At 39.9% G+C, this 14,019-nt stretch overlaps 1 protein-coding gene across 6 annotated transcripts in view; it reads left to right on the plus strand.

Annotated features, from left to right (window-relative positions):
- Positions 1-12,530, plus strand: part of RYR2 (ryanodine receptor 2) — a 783,951-nt gene extending 771,421 nt beyond the window's left edge. For all 6 annotated transcript variants that reach the window (XM_073011864.1, XM_073011860.1, XM_073011862.1 and 3 more), the window contains 4 exons: positions 6,848-6,912; positions 9,051-9,151; positions 10,027-10,078; positions 11,091-12,530. In XM_073011864.1, coding sequence (XP_072867965.1) covers positions 6,848-6,912; positions 9,051-9,151; positions 10,027-10,078; positions 11,091-11,186 — 314 coding nt within the window. In that variant the 3' untranslated portion in view covers positions 11,187-12,530. The remainder of the gene's footprint in view (positions 1-6,847; positions 6,913-9,050; positions 9,152-10,026; positions 10,079-11,090) is intronic.
- Positions 12,531-14,019: the final 1,489 nt, after the last annotated feature.

Genomic DNA, 14,019 nt, shown 5'->3' on the forward strand with positions numbered 1-14,019 from the left:
TGGGAAGAAGCTTCCAGAGGAAGGAACATGCAGCAATCTTTGCTGTTCTGCAGCCTCCACTGGTGATACCCAGGCAAACAGGGTCTGGAGTGGACCTCCAGCAAACTCCAGCAGACCTGCAGCAGAGGGGCCTATTAGAAGGAAAACTAACAAACTGAAAGGAATAGTATCAACATCAACAAAAAGGACATGCACTCAAGAGACTCTATCCGAAGGTCACCAACATCAAAGACTAAAGGTAGATAAATCCATGGAGATGGGGAGAAACCAGCACAAAAAGGCTGAAAATTCCAAAAACTGGAACACCTCTTCTTTCCAAATATCACAACTTCTTGCCAACAAGGGAACAAAACTGGATGGAGAATGAGTTTGACAAAATGACAGAAGTAAGCTTCAGAAGGTGGGTAATAACAAACTCCTCCGAGCTAAAGGAGCATTTTCTAACCCAATGCAATGAAGCTGAGAACTTTGAAAAAAGGTTAGAGAAATTTCTAACTAGAATAACCAGTTTAGAGGAGAACATAAATGACCTGATGGAGCTGAAAAACACAGCATGAGAACTTCGTGAAGCATACACAAGTACCAATAGCTGAATCCATCAAGCAGAAGAAAGGATATCAGAGATTGAAGGTGAACTCAATGAAATAAAGTGAGAAGACAAGATTAGAGAAAAAAGAGTGAAAAGAAATGAACAAATCCTCCAGGAAATATGGGACTATGTGAAAAGACCAAATATACCTTTGACTGGTGTACCTGAAAGTGACGGGAGAATGGAACCAAGTTGGAAAACACTCTTCAGGATATTATCCAGGAGAACTTCCCCAACCTAGCAAGGCAGACCAATATTCAAATTCAGGAAATCCAGAGAACACCACAAAGATACTCCTTGAGAAGAGCAACCCCAAGAACATAATGGTCAGATTCACCAAGGTTGCAATGAAGGAAAAAATGTTAAGGGCAGCCAGAGAGAAAGGTCGGGTTACCCACAAAGGGAAGCCCATCAGACTAATAGCAGATCTCACTGTAAAAACCCTGCAAGCCAGAAGAGAGTGGGGGCAAATATTCAACATTCTTAAAGGAAAGAATACTCAACTCAGAGTTTCACATCCAGCCAAACTAAGCTTCATAAGTGAAGGAGAAATAAAATCCTTTAAAGACAAGCAAATGCTGAGAGATTTTGTCACCAGCAGGCCTGCCTTACAAGAGCTCCTGAAGGAAGCACTAAAAATGGAAAGGAACAACTGGTACCAGCCACTGCAAAAACATACCAAATTGTAAAGACCATTGACACTATGAAGAAACTGCATGAACTAACGGGAAAAATAACCAGCTAGCATCATAATGACAGGATCAAGTTCACACATAACAATATTAACCTTAAATATAAACAGGCTAAATGCCCAAATTGAAAGACACAGACTGGCAAATTGGATAAAGAGTCAAGACCCATCAATGTGCTGTATTCAGGAGACCCATCTCATGTGCAAAAACACACATGGGCTCAAAATAAAGGGATGGAGGAATATTTACCAAGCAAATGGAAAGAAAAAAATAGCAAGGATTGTAATTCTAGTCTCTGATAAAACAGATTTTAAACCAACAAAGGTTAAAAGAGACAAAGAAGGGCATTACATAATGGTAAAGGGATCAATGCAACAAGAAGAGCTAACTATCCTGAATATATATGCACCCAATACAGGAGCACCCAGATTCATAAAACAAGTTCTTAGAGACCTACAAAGAGACTTAGACTCCCCACAATAATAGTGAGAGACTTTAACACCCCACTGTCAATATTAGATCAATGAGAGAAAATTAACAAGGATATCCAGGACTTGAACTCACCACTGGACCAAGCAGACCTAACAGACATCTACAGAACTCTCCACCCCAAATCAACAGAATATACATTCTTCTCAGTACCAATTCACACTTACTCTAAAATTGACCACATAATTGGAAGCAAAACGCTCCTCAGCAAATGCGAAAGAATGGAAATCCTCACAAAGAATCTCTCAGACCACAGTGCAATCAAATTAGAACTCAGGATTAAGAAACTCACTTAAAACCGCACAACTACATGGAAACTGAAAAACCTGCTCCTGAATGACTACTGGGTAAGTAACAAAATTAAGGCAGAAATACAGATGTTCTTTGATACTGATGAGAACAAAGACACAACGTGCCAGAATCTCTGGGACACATTTAAAGCAATGTGTAGAGGGAAATTTATAACACTAAATACCCACAAGAGAAAGCAGGAAAGATCTAAAATTGACACCCTAACATCACAATTAAAAGAACTAGAGAAGCAAGAGCAAACAAATTCAAAAGCTAGCAGAAGATAAGTAATAACTAAGACAGTGAGTCAAGATCGTGCCACTGCACTCCAGCCTGAGTGACAGAGCAAGACTCCATAAAAAAAAAAAAAAAAAAAAAAAAAGAAATAACTAAGATCACTGCAGAACTGAAGGAGATAGAGAAAGGGAAAACCCTTCAAAAAATCAGTGGATCCAGGAGCTGGTTTTTTGAAAAGATCAACAAAATAGATAGACCACTAGCCAGACTAACAAAGAAGAAAAGAGAGAAGAATCAAATAGACGCAATACAAAATTATAAAGGGGATATCATCACCGATCCCATACATATACAAACTACCATCAGAGAATACTATAAACACCTCTACGCAAATAAACTAGAAAATCTAGAAGAAATGGATAAATTCCTGGACACATACACCCTCCCAAGACTAAACCAGGAAGAAGGGGAATCCCTGAATAGATCAATAACAAGTTCTGAAATTGAGGCAGTAATTAATAGCCTACCAACCAAAAAAGTCCAGGACCTGACAGATTCACAACTGAATTCTACTTGAGGTACAAAGAGGAGCTGGTACCATTCCTTCTGAAACTATTCCCAACAATAGAAGAAGAGGGAATTCTCCCTAACTCATTTTATGAGACCAGAATCATCCTGATACCAAAACCTGGCAGAGACCCAACAAAAAAAGAAAATTTCAGGGCAATATCCCTGATGAACATCAATGCGAAAATCCTCAATAAATAACTGGCAAACCAAATCCAGCAGCACATCAAAAAGCTTATCCACCACGATCAAGTCAGCTTCATCCCTGGGATGCAAGGCTGGTTCAACATATGCAAGTCAATAAACGTAATCCATCACATAAACAGAACCAATGGCAAAAACCACATGATTATCTCAATAGATGCAGAAAAGGCCTTCGACAAACTTCAACAGCCCTTCATGCTGAAAACTCTCAATACGCTAGGTATTGATGGAAGGTATCTCAAAATAATAAGAGCTATTTATGACGAACCCACAGCCAGTATCATGCTGAATGGCCAAAAACTGGAAGCATTCCCTTTGAAAACTGGCACAAGACAAGAATGTCCTCTCTCACCACTCCTATTCAACATCGTGTTGGAAGTTCTGGCCAGGGCAATCAGGTAAAACAAAGAAATAAAGGCTATTCAGTTAGTAAGAGAGAAAGTCAAATTGTCTGTTTGCAGATGACATGATTGTATATTTGGAAAATCCCATCATCTCTGCCCAAAATCTCCTTACACTGATAAGCAACTTCAGTAAAGTCATAGGATACAAAATCAATGTGCAAAAATCACAAGCATTCCTATACACCAATAATAGACAAACAGCCAAATCATGAGTGAACTCCCATTCACGACTGCTACAAAGAGAATAGAATACCTAGGAATACAACTTTCAAGGAATGTGAAGGACCTCTTCAAAGAGAACTACAAACTACCACTCAAGGAAATAAGAGAGGACACAAACAAATGGAAAAACATTCCATGCTCATGGATAGGAAGAATCAGTGTCGTGAAAATGTCCATACTGCCCAAAGTAATTTATAAATTCAATGCTATCCTCATCAAGCTACCATTGACTTTCTTCACAGAATTGGGGAAAAAACTACTTTAAATTTCATATGGAACCAAAAAAGAGCCCACATAGCCAAGACAATCCTAAGCAGAAAAAACAAAGCTGTAGTCACCACACTGCCTGACTTCAAACTATACTACAAAGCTACAGTAACAAAAACAGCATGGTACTGGTACCAAAACAGATATATAGAACAATGAAACAAAACAGAGGCCTCAGAAATAACACTACACATCTACAACTATCTGATCTTTGACAAACCTGACAAAAAGAAGCACTGGGGAAAGGATTCCCCATTTAATAAATGGTGTTGGGAAAACTGGCTAGCCATATGCAGAAAGCTGAAACTGGATTCCTTCCTTACAACTTATACAAAAATTAACTCAAGATGGATTAAAGACTTAAACATAAGACCGAAAACCATAAAATCCCTAGAAAAAACCTAGGCAATACCATTCAGGACATAGGCATGGGCAAAGACTTCATGACTAAAACACCAAAAGCAATGGCAACAAAAGCCAAAATTGACAAATGGGATCTAATTAAACTAAAGAGCTTCTGCACAGCAAAAGAAACTATCATCAGAGTGAACAGGCAACCTACAGAATGGGAGAAAATTTTTTGCTGTCTCTCCATCTGATATACAGCTAATATCCAGAATCTACAAAGAACTTAAACAACTTTACAAAAATAAAACAACAGCCCCATCAAAAAGTGGGTGAAGGATATGAACAGACACTTCTCAAAAGACGACATTTATGCAGCCAACAAACATGAATAAAAGCTCATCACTTGTCATTGAAGAAATGCAAATCAAAACCACAATGAGATACCATTTTATGCCAGTTAGAATGGCAATCATTAAAAAGTCAGGAAACAACAGACGCTGGAGATGATGTGCAGAAATAGGAACACTTTTACATTGTTTGTGGGAGTGTAAATTAGTTCAACCATTGTAGAAGACACTGTGGCGATTCCTCTAGGATCTAGAACTAGGAATACCATTTGACCCAGCAATTGCATCACTGGGTATATACCCAAAGAATTATAAATCATTCTACTATAAAAACACATGCACACGCATGTTTATTGTGGCACTATTCACAATAGCAGACTTGGAACCAACCCAAATGCCCATCAATGATAGACTAGATTTTAAAAAGTGCCACATATACACCATGGAATACTATGCAGCCATAAAAAAGGATGAGTTCATGTCCTTTGCAGGGACGTGGATGAAGCTGGAAACCATCATTCTCAGCAAACTAACACGAGAACAGAAAACAAACACCACATGTTCTCACTCATAAGCGGGAGTTGAACAAAGAGAACACATGGACACAGTGGGGCATCACACACCAGGACCTGTTGGGGGGTCGGGATAGCATTAGGAAAAATACCTAATGTAGATGACGAGTTAATGGGTGCAGCAAAAACCACCATAGCACATGTATACCTGTGTAACAAATCTGCACATTCTGCACATGTACCCCAGAACTTAAAGTATAATAAAAACGGACATACATTCAAGTACCCAGTGTAATACCTGATGCATAGTCAGTGCTTTATAAATAACTATAAAGCTATTAGTAGTATCATTGTTGAGTACCTACTATCTGCCGAGCACATGTATTAACTAATTTTACCATTTCACCAACCTTATGAGAATGGTGCTTTTATGTGTGAAGTAACTGAGCCACAATAAGTCTAAGGAACTTGGCCGAAGTGCACAGCTAAACAGGGCTGGAATCCATCTATACCCAGGCAATCTGGATCCAGACCCCTTGCAACCACAGTGTTGTATTGACCCACTAGTTCTTCCTTTTACTTCTGGGCAACTTGGAGTGTGGTGTTTTTCTCTCTCAGAAATGTCATGTTATCTTTTCTGCTTAACACATTTATCCTGGCTTGAATTAAATGTCTGTAAATGTGACAATCTAAATTCCACAGACATCAAATGACACTATTTTTTAGTAAAGTACCATGGACAAGTTTAAGGGACTCATAATTCATTCATTGTGCTCTTATTGAGTGTAAAAATAACGTGTTTTCTAAGAGGGCAAAGTTATAAGATAACTTGGAAGAAAGTATGAAGCCAGCAGGTCTCAGGAGAGAAAAGGAGCTTAAAACAACGCAGTGTTTCTGATTGCCACAGTCAATGAAATTATGGAAGCTTACTTATAAGGGACTTGTGAAAAAAAGTGATTTGAGGCCTGGCACCATGGCTCATGCCTGTAATCCTAACACTTTGGGAAGCTGAGGCCAGAGGATCGCTTGAGCCCAGGAGTTCGAGACCAGCCTGGTCAACATGATGAAACCCTGTCTCTACAAACAGAAATTAGCAGGGTGTGGTGGTATGCACCTGTAATGCTAGCTACTTGGGAAGCTGAGGCAGGAGGATCACTTAAGCCCATGAGGTTGAGGCTGCAGTGAGCTGTGATTGCATCACTGCACTCCAGCCTGGGTGATAGAGCAAGACTGTCTCAAAAAAAAAAAAAAAAAAAAAAGTGACTTGAGGCAAATTTCTTCGTTTAAGTGGTCATGTTTTATTTCTACATTAGTACTTGAAAAATCTTATTAGTGGAGCTTTCTGTACTTACTCATAAACCTCAGCTGCTCTTTTTCAGCATGAAGTATGTAATAACATCTGTATATGCCAAGTTAACAAAAGGTTTTTCCTGCTGTCACTTCATTTTAAAACACTCTTTCAGTGAGCGTATGTCCCAGTAACTGCACGTACTTCTGCCCCCAAGGAGAGAACACCGCTTCCCTTCTCCTAGGAGTATCGGATATGTAGTCATGTTTACCATGTTCTGAGCATTTTGCAAAGTAGTTGTACATCTCCCCTTTCCCTGAGGGGATTAGCCAAGGAACTGAATTATTCTTTGCTTGATAAAGATTAAATTGTGTTTTTATTTAACACCAGGTCTAATTATCGATGCTTTTGGAGAACTAAGAGACCAACAGGAACAAGTCAAAGAAGACATGGAGGTAAGCTTCTCCATTCATGACTCAGCCTTTTTGTGCCCTGGGCCCTGGTTTTCCTTACTGCCTTTATCAAGAGAATCATGAATGTGGGAAGGAGCAGGGGAAAGGGCACAACTCGTGGTTTCACTAGCCTGTTTTCCATTCAAGCAATACATATAGTTGAACAGCGTGGTCGGCTGAAACCGTGGTGGACCCCACGTGCATGCAAACAGCAATAGGACACCATCCTTTCCCTCCAGAAGTGAGGAGACTATTCATTCAAAACCAAAGATTCAATGACAAGTAAACAGATGATTACAGAGCAGTGTGGTGAGTCCTTTATAGGAGTAAAACCCTGAGTGCTAGGGTCTCCAGGGCTGGTATCTGATTCACTCCTGGATGGGCAGGGAATTTCCTAGAAGAAGGGATGTCTGAGCTAAGGCCTGAAGACTGTGGAAGTCTGTGGGTTTGAAAAGGAAAGAGGAGGACAGTTTGGGCAACCTCCCACCCCCTTCTTCCACACCATGGACGTCTCCAGGGGTACCATTCACAATGGGATCTTTGAGCCCATCACCACCTGAAATTATATACCAAGACTGATTTTAGGGAATTTGATGCGCAGGTTTTTTTCTTAGCAGCCTCAGTGCTACCAGATGCAGATTTAATTCTGAGGACGAGGCTGGAGAGGAAGACCAGTGAATGAAGAACCTAATCACTCATTTGAGAAATTTACAGTTTAATATATGGGCTGTGGGAAACAAGAAAAGGGCTTTAGGCAGGGCAGTCAGATGATCAGATTTGCATTTTAAAAAGATCACTGTGGTTTAAAATGTGAGGCATGAACTAAAAACTGGCAAGAACAGGGACAGGGAAGTGAGCTGTCAGCATTTTCCAGGTGGGAGACTCTGAAGCTTTTGCTAAAGAGGTGCCACCTGGGAGTTGGGCAAGTACTGCCTGAATCCATCTAGTTCCTGCATCCTCAGTGAGGGAGTTGGTGATTGGCCAAATGCAGAGGATGGAGAGGATGGAGCAAGCAAGGGGATATCCAGGTTTCAGGCATTAGCCACCAGAGGGACGGTGGCATAGTTAGCTGACACAGGTAACCCAGAGGAAGAACAGGTTCATCAGTAAAGCTGATGAGTGTGATTTGAGCCAGTTCAATGGAAGAGACATCATTGCAGTGGTATGAAGACCTGATCGATTATTCTCCTCAACTGCTCAATATGGCCTATCAGCTGTCAGCAGATAGTGATCAATACGGCAGGAAGAATTTTATACACTATGATAATCATCTTGATTGTAGTTCCTAAAATACAGGACCTCATAAACATGCTTCAGATGGCATAAAACAGCTTACAACTGGTAGGGAAAGATGAGCACCAGAGTCACATGGGACAATTATTGAATACATTTGAAATGGTACATGTACAATTCCAATAATAAAATAGGGGGTCTGCTTCTCCTGGGTTTTGTGGACCAGGCCTGTCTGCAAGGGGCAGACCTAAGCAGGTGCCTCTCTACAGGCTGCTTAGGAGAGGCATGGTCCAGAGAAAGTGGAACCAAGAAGACCAGGAACCTGGTCCCTAGAGTTGAAAGTTGTTCTCCATACACATCCACTGGCTAATTCCGTACCTAGCACAGCATCTGGCAGACCCTCACTGAATTGTAGATGGGACGCCTTATAGCTTGATATTTGATTTGGCCTTTTCTAAAGGAAAGTGATCTGCACCTTTTCCCCTTGAGTCATCAGACTTTGGGTGGATGGGTAAATTTGTAATTTCAGTTGAGGACACAGTTAATCTTGCTTAGATAACTTTAGTCAATGTCATGAACAAGAGTTGATCACTAAGCCTGGACATTTTCACCTAGGCTAGAGAAAGGAAGAGATGTTGCTTTGCAGCTATCATCATCATCATCATCCTCTTGTTCCCTGTCTGCGTCTGCTACTTATTGCTGCTGGTGCCTGTGTTATTTAAGCCAACACCAAGATATAGTTACAGAGACAGTTCCATTTATATTTGTGGGCTTGGCACAGCCTCCATGTGATGATCTTTGATGTGTATTGAGTGAACCAAATAATAGCTGCCCTTACATGGCGAGTGGTGTTTTCTTTTGGTTTTGCTTTCTGAACTCTGACGTTAATGTTTCCCTTTGTTTTCTAGACCAAATGCTTCATCTGTGGGATAGGCAATGATTACTTCGACACAGTGCCACATGGCTTTGAAACCCACACTTTACAGGAGCACAACTTGGCTAATTACTTGTGAGTGTGCCCGTTTCAGAATCTTCCACCTCTCCAGTAGCCTTCACCAGTCCCCGCCCATCTCAGAATAGAGAGGTTTTTGTTTCTCGTTTAAAAAACAATCGCTGCAGATGCTTTAAGAGAAAGACCAACAGCTAATGGCTCTCTTTTCCTCTGGAGTAGGTTGACTTAAGAAGTTAAGTTGCAGCTCTTCATGTAAATGATACTTTCTAGAACTTGAAGAGGTGGACAGGGAGGAGCAGAGCCTCTCTGCGAGTCTTGGTCATGTTTCTCATTTTAGATAAGATTTCCCAGGCTGCTTCCTAGGGAGAGGCGAGTCTCCGTTTTTCTTCTTACAGATCTTAAGAGGACTTTCAGATCTCAACAGGCACTGTTGGATACCAACTTAAAAGCTGCATTTCAAAAAATATTAATACATAGAAATCTTTCCATTACTCAAGATTAGCCAAAACTATAGTTTGGTAAGATGCTGTTCTTACTCATTTTTGGACCCAATTTTAGTAACAAACAGAAGAGATGCCGAGTAGCATTATAGGGGAAAAAATTGGTCTAACTATACTCAGTGGAACTTGATCAGTAAATTAAAACTTCTCCTTAAGCTAGTCTTCAGTTCTAATTCATCAGTGTTGATTTGATTCTGACCAATGTGTATATTCCTAACTTGAAGCCTCTAGGGTCAAATAGCAGCAGATCAGAAAAGTCAGGTCAACAGCCTTTCCTCTTTCTGGTACACTGTAATTTTTCCAAAAATTTGCATGTGGTATTTTCTCTGTGCTGGCCATAATTGATTGCAGCATACAATTTATCTAAATATGCCCTGTTTATCCTAATATTTCCATACAGTTCATTTCTGATCAGTCTCTCTGTATCTGTAGGTTTTTTCTGATGTATCTTATAAACAAAGATGAAACAGAACACACAGGACAGGTAGGTAAATTATTATGTGTCATCTTCTGAAAGAAATTATAGAGAAGCTCTAAATATCAGAACAAAATGTGTGCGTTAAACAGTGAGGGATGGAATTACTTTCAGATATTAGTTGTGGTATCTTGATGTAAAGTTCCTGTTATGTTGAATGAGTATGGAAAAGATTGCCTTTGTTACAGTAGAATTCTATACTAATTTTATGTAAAACAATAAGCTTTTACTAACTGCAAATGCTGGATTTGAGTTTTGAATTCCATTATTTTAAAAAATTGAGTTCTTAATTATTGCATAATGTCCTTGATTGTTTAATCAGATAGATGATTTCCAATCAACTTCAAAGTATTATGTACAATGCATATTAAATGTCTAAGGCATTTAATCTATTTGAAGTTCCTCTTCCAATGTGCAGTTAGTTTGAATTTGAAGGATACAATATTTTAAGAGAACCCTCAAAAGCATAAATGTATATTTATACACACACACATATACATATATATTTTTTGAGACAAGGTCTTACTGTTTTGCCAAGGCTGGAGTGCAGTGGCGTGACCAGGGCTCACTACAGCCTTGACTTCCTGGGCTCAATAAATCCTCCTGTTTCAGCCCCACAAGTGCCTGAAACTACAGGCATGCACCACCACGCCTGGCATTATTATTATTATTATTATTATTATTATTATTATTATTATTATTTTAGTGCAGACAAGATCTCGTTATTTGCTCAGGCTGGTCTCGAATGCCTGAGCTCAAGCGATCCTCCCACCTCAGCCTCCCAAAATGCTGGGATCATAGGCGTGAGCCAGTGTGCCCAGCCAACATATTTTTAATCATTATTATGGTCAGGATGAAGATTATTACTAGAAGTTAATAAGGTCTGGTATAGTTAGTTAGGAACCATCTAAATGAATGTGGACTTCTATTGCGTGTGATATAGGTAACAAAATTGAGTTTCTACCTTATGTTTTGTTAGCACACAGGGGAAAATGTTAATACATTTCCTTGACTTTTACAGGAATCTTATGTCTGGAAGATGTATCAAGAAAGGTGTTGGGAATTTTTCCCAGCAGGGGATTGTTTCCGGAAACAGTATGAAGACCAGCTAAATTAAACTCAGACCCCAATCACCTCTCCAAACCAAAACCCCACCCCCCTCTCTCAATTTCTCTGCTCTCTTGGAAACATTTTGCTGATTTTGTGAATTGCCAGCGTTGTGTGTTTTCTGGGAGCATCGAAACTCTGTTTCGGGAGACCTGTTTCCCCACCCCCCGCCACCTTCTGTATTTACGTTGAGACTAAACACGGAGGAATAATCTAAATTCATACTCAGACAAAAAAAGGAATTCTGGAAAGAAAACCATTCTGGACACTGTCATAACACACATAGACAGATTTTCTTCTGAGGCTCCTGGAGTCTCCTCGAGCTACGGGACCTTCACAGAGACGCGTGGCAGCCACACTCACCCGGCCTCTTTATTTCACCATCCTGGAAGGAAGCTGTCTAATGGTCACAGAGCACTGTAGCACTTAACAGACTGCCATGGACACCAGTTGCGAAGGGAAATAGTGCCTTACTATATGTGGGTTGAGCTATGCAGAAGATATGTGCATGAAAAAACATCTTTATTTTCTTTATGTCGACCTTTCTTTTCTTAGATTGATTTTATGAGGTTTTTTTTTTTTTTCCTTTAGTCTTTTCTTTGGTGGGGGAGGGTAAGAAAAGTAGTTTGCACCTTAAAAAGAAAAAAAAAAAAAAAAGCGGGTGGTGTGTCTCAGGACGAAAGGAGGCTCTTCTCATTCAGCTAAATTCACATTTGTCCTCCCCCCCACCCCCACCATATGCTCCTGCTATTATTTTGGTAATGCTCTGATGCAACATTGCAACTTTATGAAATCTTTGTATGAAAACAAAAAGACTGCAAAAAATACACTTTCAAAAGAAACCATTCATTGCATGTTTATTATGCAAGTTTAAATGAACAAAGAAAACCTTCGGAAACAAGTTGATCAACGTGAGAGAAATTTCATGATAATTATATTCATAGTAATAAAGTGTTGTGGGCTTAATTGTATATCTGGAGCCAGTGTCATCCACCAACAATGTGATACGTTATGAACTTGACAGTAGTTTTGGGCTTTTCTCTTTCTTTCAGCCACCTGTGATCAGTTTTGTTGATTAAGGACTTCTTGTCAGGTCATTTTTTAATATTAAAGCTGAAGCAATATCCATTCAGGGATTTCATCAGTTGCATCACAAAACACGGATGATAATATACATCACTCCATTTTTTTCCATTTTGAGTCCTTTTAAAAATGTAATGCTAACCTTTACAATTAAAAAGTCAGATTCAGAATGGAAACAAGGTCATTTTGCAAACATTGGAGCTCTTTTATTACAAGTCTGCTTGTTAATTTTAGAATTGTAAAACCGCTCTGATTAAACTATTTAACTAACTTTCTCATCCTCTTCTTTCTCCATTTAACTTACAACTGGGACTTATAAAATCTTGAGCTTCTAACTTGAGGTGGATATAGGACAATCCCAAACACTGCACTGAGACTAACGCTGTCAGATTTCCTGGCACCTCTAAGACTGTTGTTGTATATATCATTGTGGGACCTCAGAGTCACCAGGCACCTGGCCTACCCCTGTCATTTCCCTGTTATATGGATCAGGCAGACCTCTTGAAAACCTCCAATGACAGAAAAAAAAAAATTGCTTATCTCCCAGATTGTTTAATTCTTATATATCTCTCATTTTAGAAAGCTCTTCCTTGCTCAGGGCAAATTCATTTCCTATAATAGGAGTTCATTTTCCGTCTTAATATGAAAGAGAATCAGTACCCTAGTATATGGTGTATTAAACATTCAAAAACCAATTGAACATTTGCTGTGTGCAAAGTACTGCTGTGGGTACCGGTGACTTCTCTGTCATCTTACACCTTACCAGCTCAACATCACAGTGCTAGTCTCTAGATTTTGCCTTTGTCTTCTGGTATCACTTTTATGTGAGGAAAGGAATAAACTTGGCTGTACCATAGGAATTTTCAAGCCTGTTCAGGGAGGTGATCTGATGCTCTGAAGACTCTGAATAAAATAAATGAGGTCAGCTCCACAAAACATCAAAGAGTGCACTGCCGTTTGCCATGAAACACTGCAGAGCAAGCATCTAGTGGAGAGGAATGAATATTTTTCCAGGACATAAAGTCCGCTGATAGATTCAGGTGTTCTAGTTATAATGCCCAAATCAGAGGTGACACAAAGCAACAGTACAGGTGGAAAGTGAGTGAATAAACGCATAGCTGCCTCTAGATTTTGCAGGCTCTTAAATAGGCTCTTCTGACGGCGCCCAGCTCTACAGTTCTGGGAGGTGGCAGAAGGACTCTGAGAGAAAGAGGGGCTGGGATTTGGGACACATGAGTGTTGGAAAAAGAGGAAAGGAACAGAGCTGGTTACTGGAGAAAGTCACACTTCCCAGCCTCCTCACGGGCCCACCATTAGAGGAAGACCCCTCTTCCTTCCCTTCTCAAGGCCTCCAAAGAGAAGAGGAAGCATTTCTTTATCAGCATCAATTCCCCCAGGAAATGTCTCAGTGAATCTCAAACCCAATGTAGCTCTCCACTTCTCTAATTCAACTCAGAACTGTGTGACCCAAAGTCAAGAAGTGGAATCCTTTTAGAAATACTAGACCAATATTCAAACATTCACCCCCAAAAAATTCTAATGAACACCCACATATCCCTATTCTCAGCTACAACACTTAGAGACATCATTCTGTCCTTATTTCATCTGTTCCTCTCCTTTTTTTCCTTAGAAACAGCTTTTGCATCTACGCCATAAAATAAGTTCATATTCACAATTTAAGTTGAAGTTTTCCAAATGCCCCCGGTCATCAGTGTCCACTGGTACTCCTCGGATGGTCATTTTTCGTGTGCAGGAGACAG

Source organism: Chlorocebus sabaeus, chromosome 25 (genome assembly GCF_047675955.1).
Source record: "Chlorocebus sabaeus isolate Y175 chromosome 25, mChlSab1.0.hap1, whole genome shotgun sequence".
Taxonomy (NCBI): domain Eukaryota; kingdom Metazoa; phylum Chordata; class Mammalia; order Primates; family Cercopithecidae; genus Chlorocebus; species Chlorocebus sabaeus.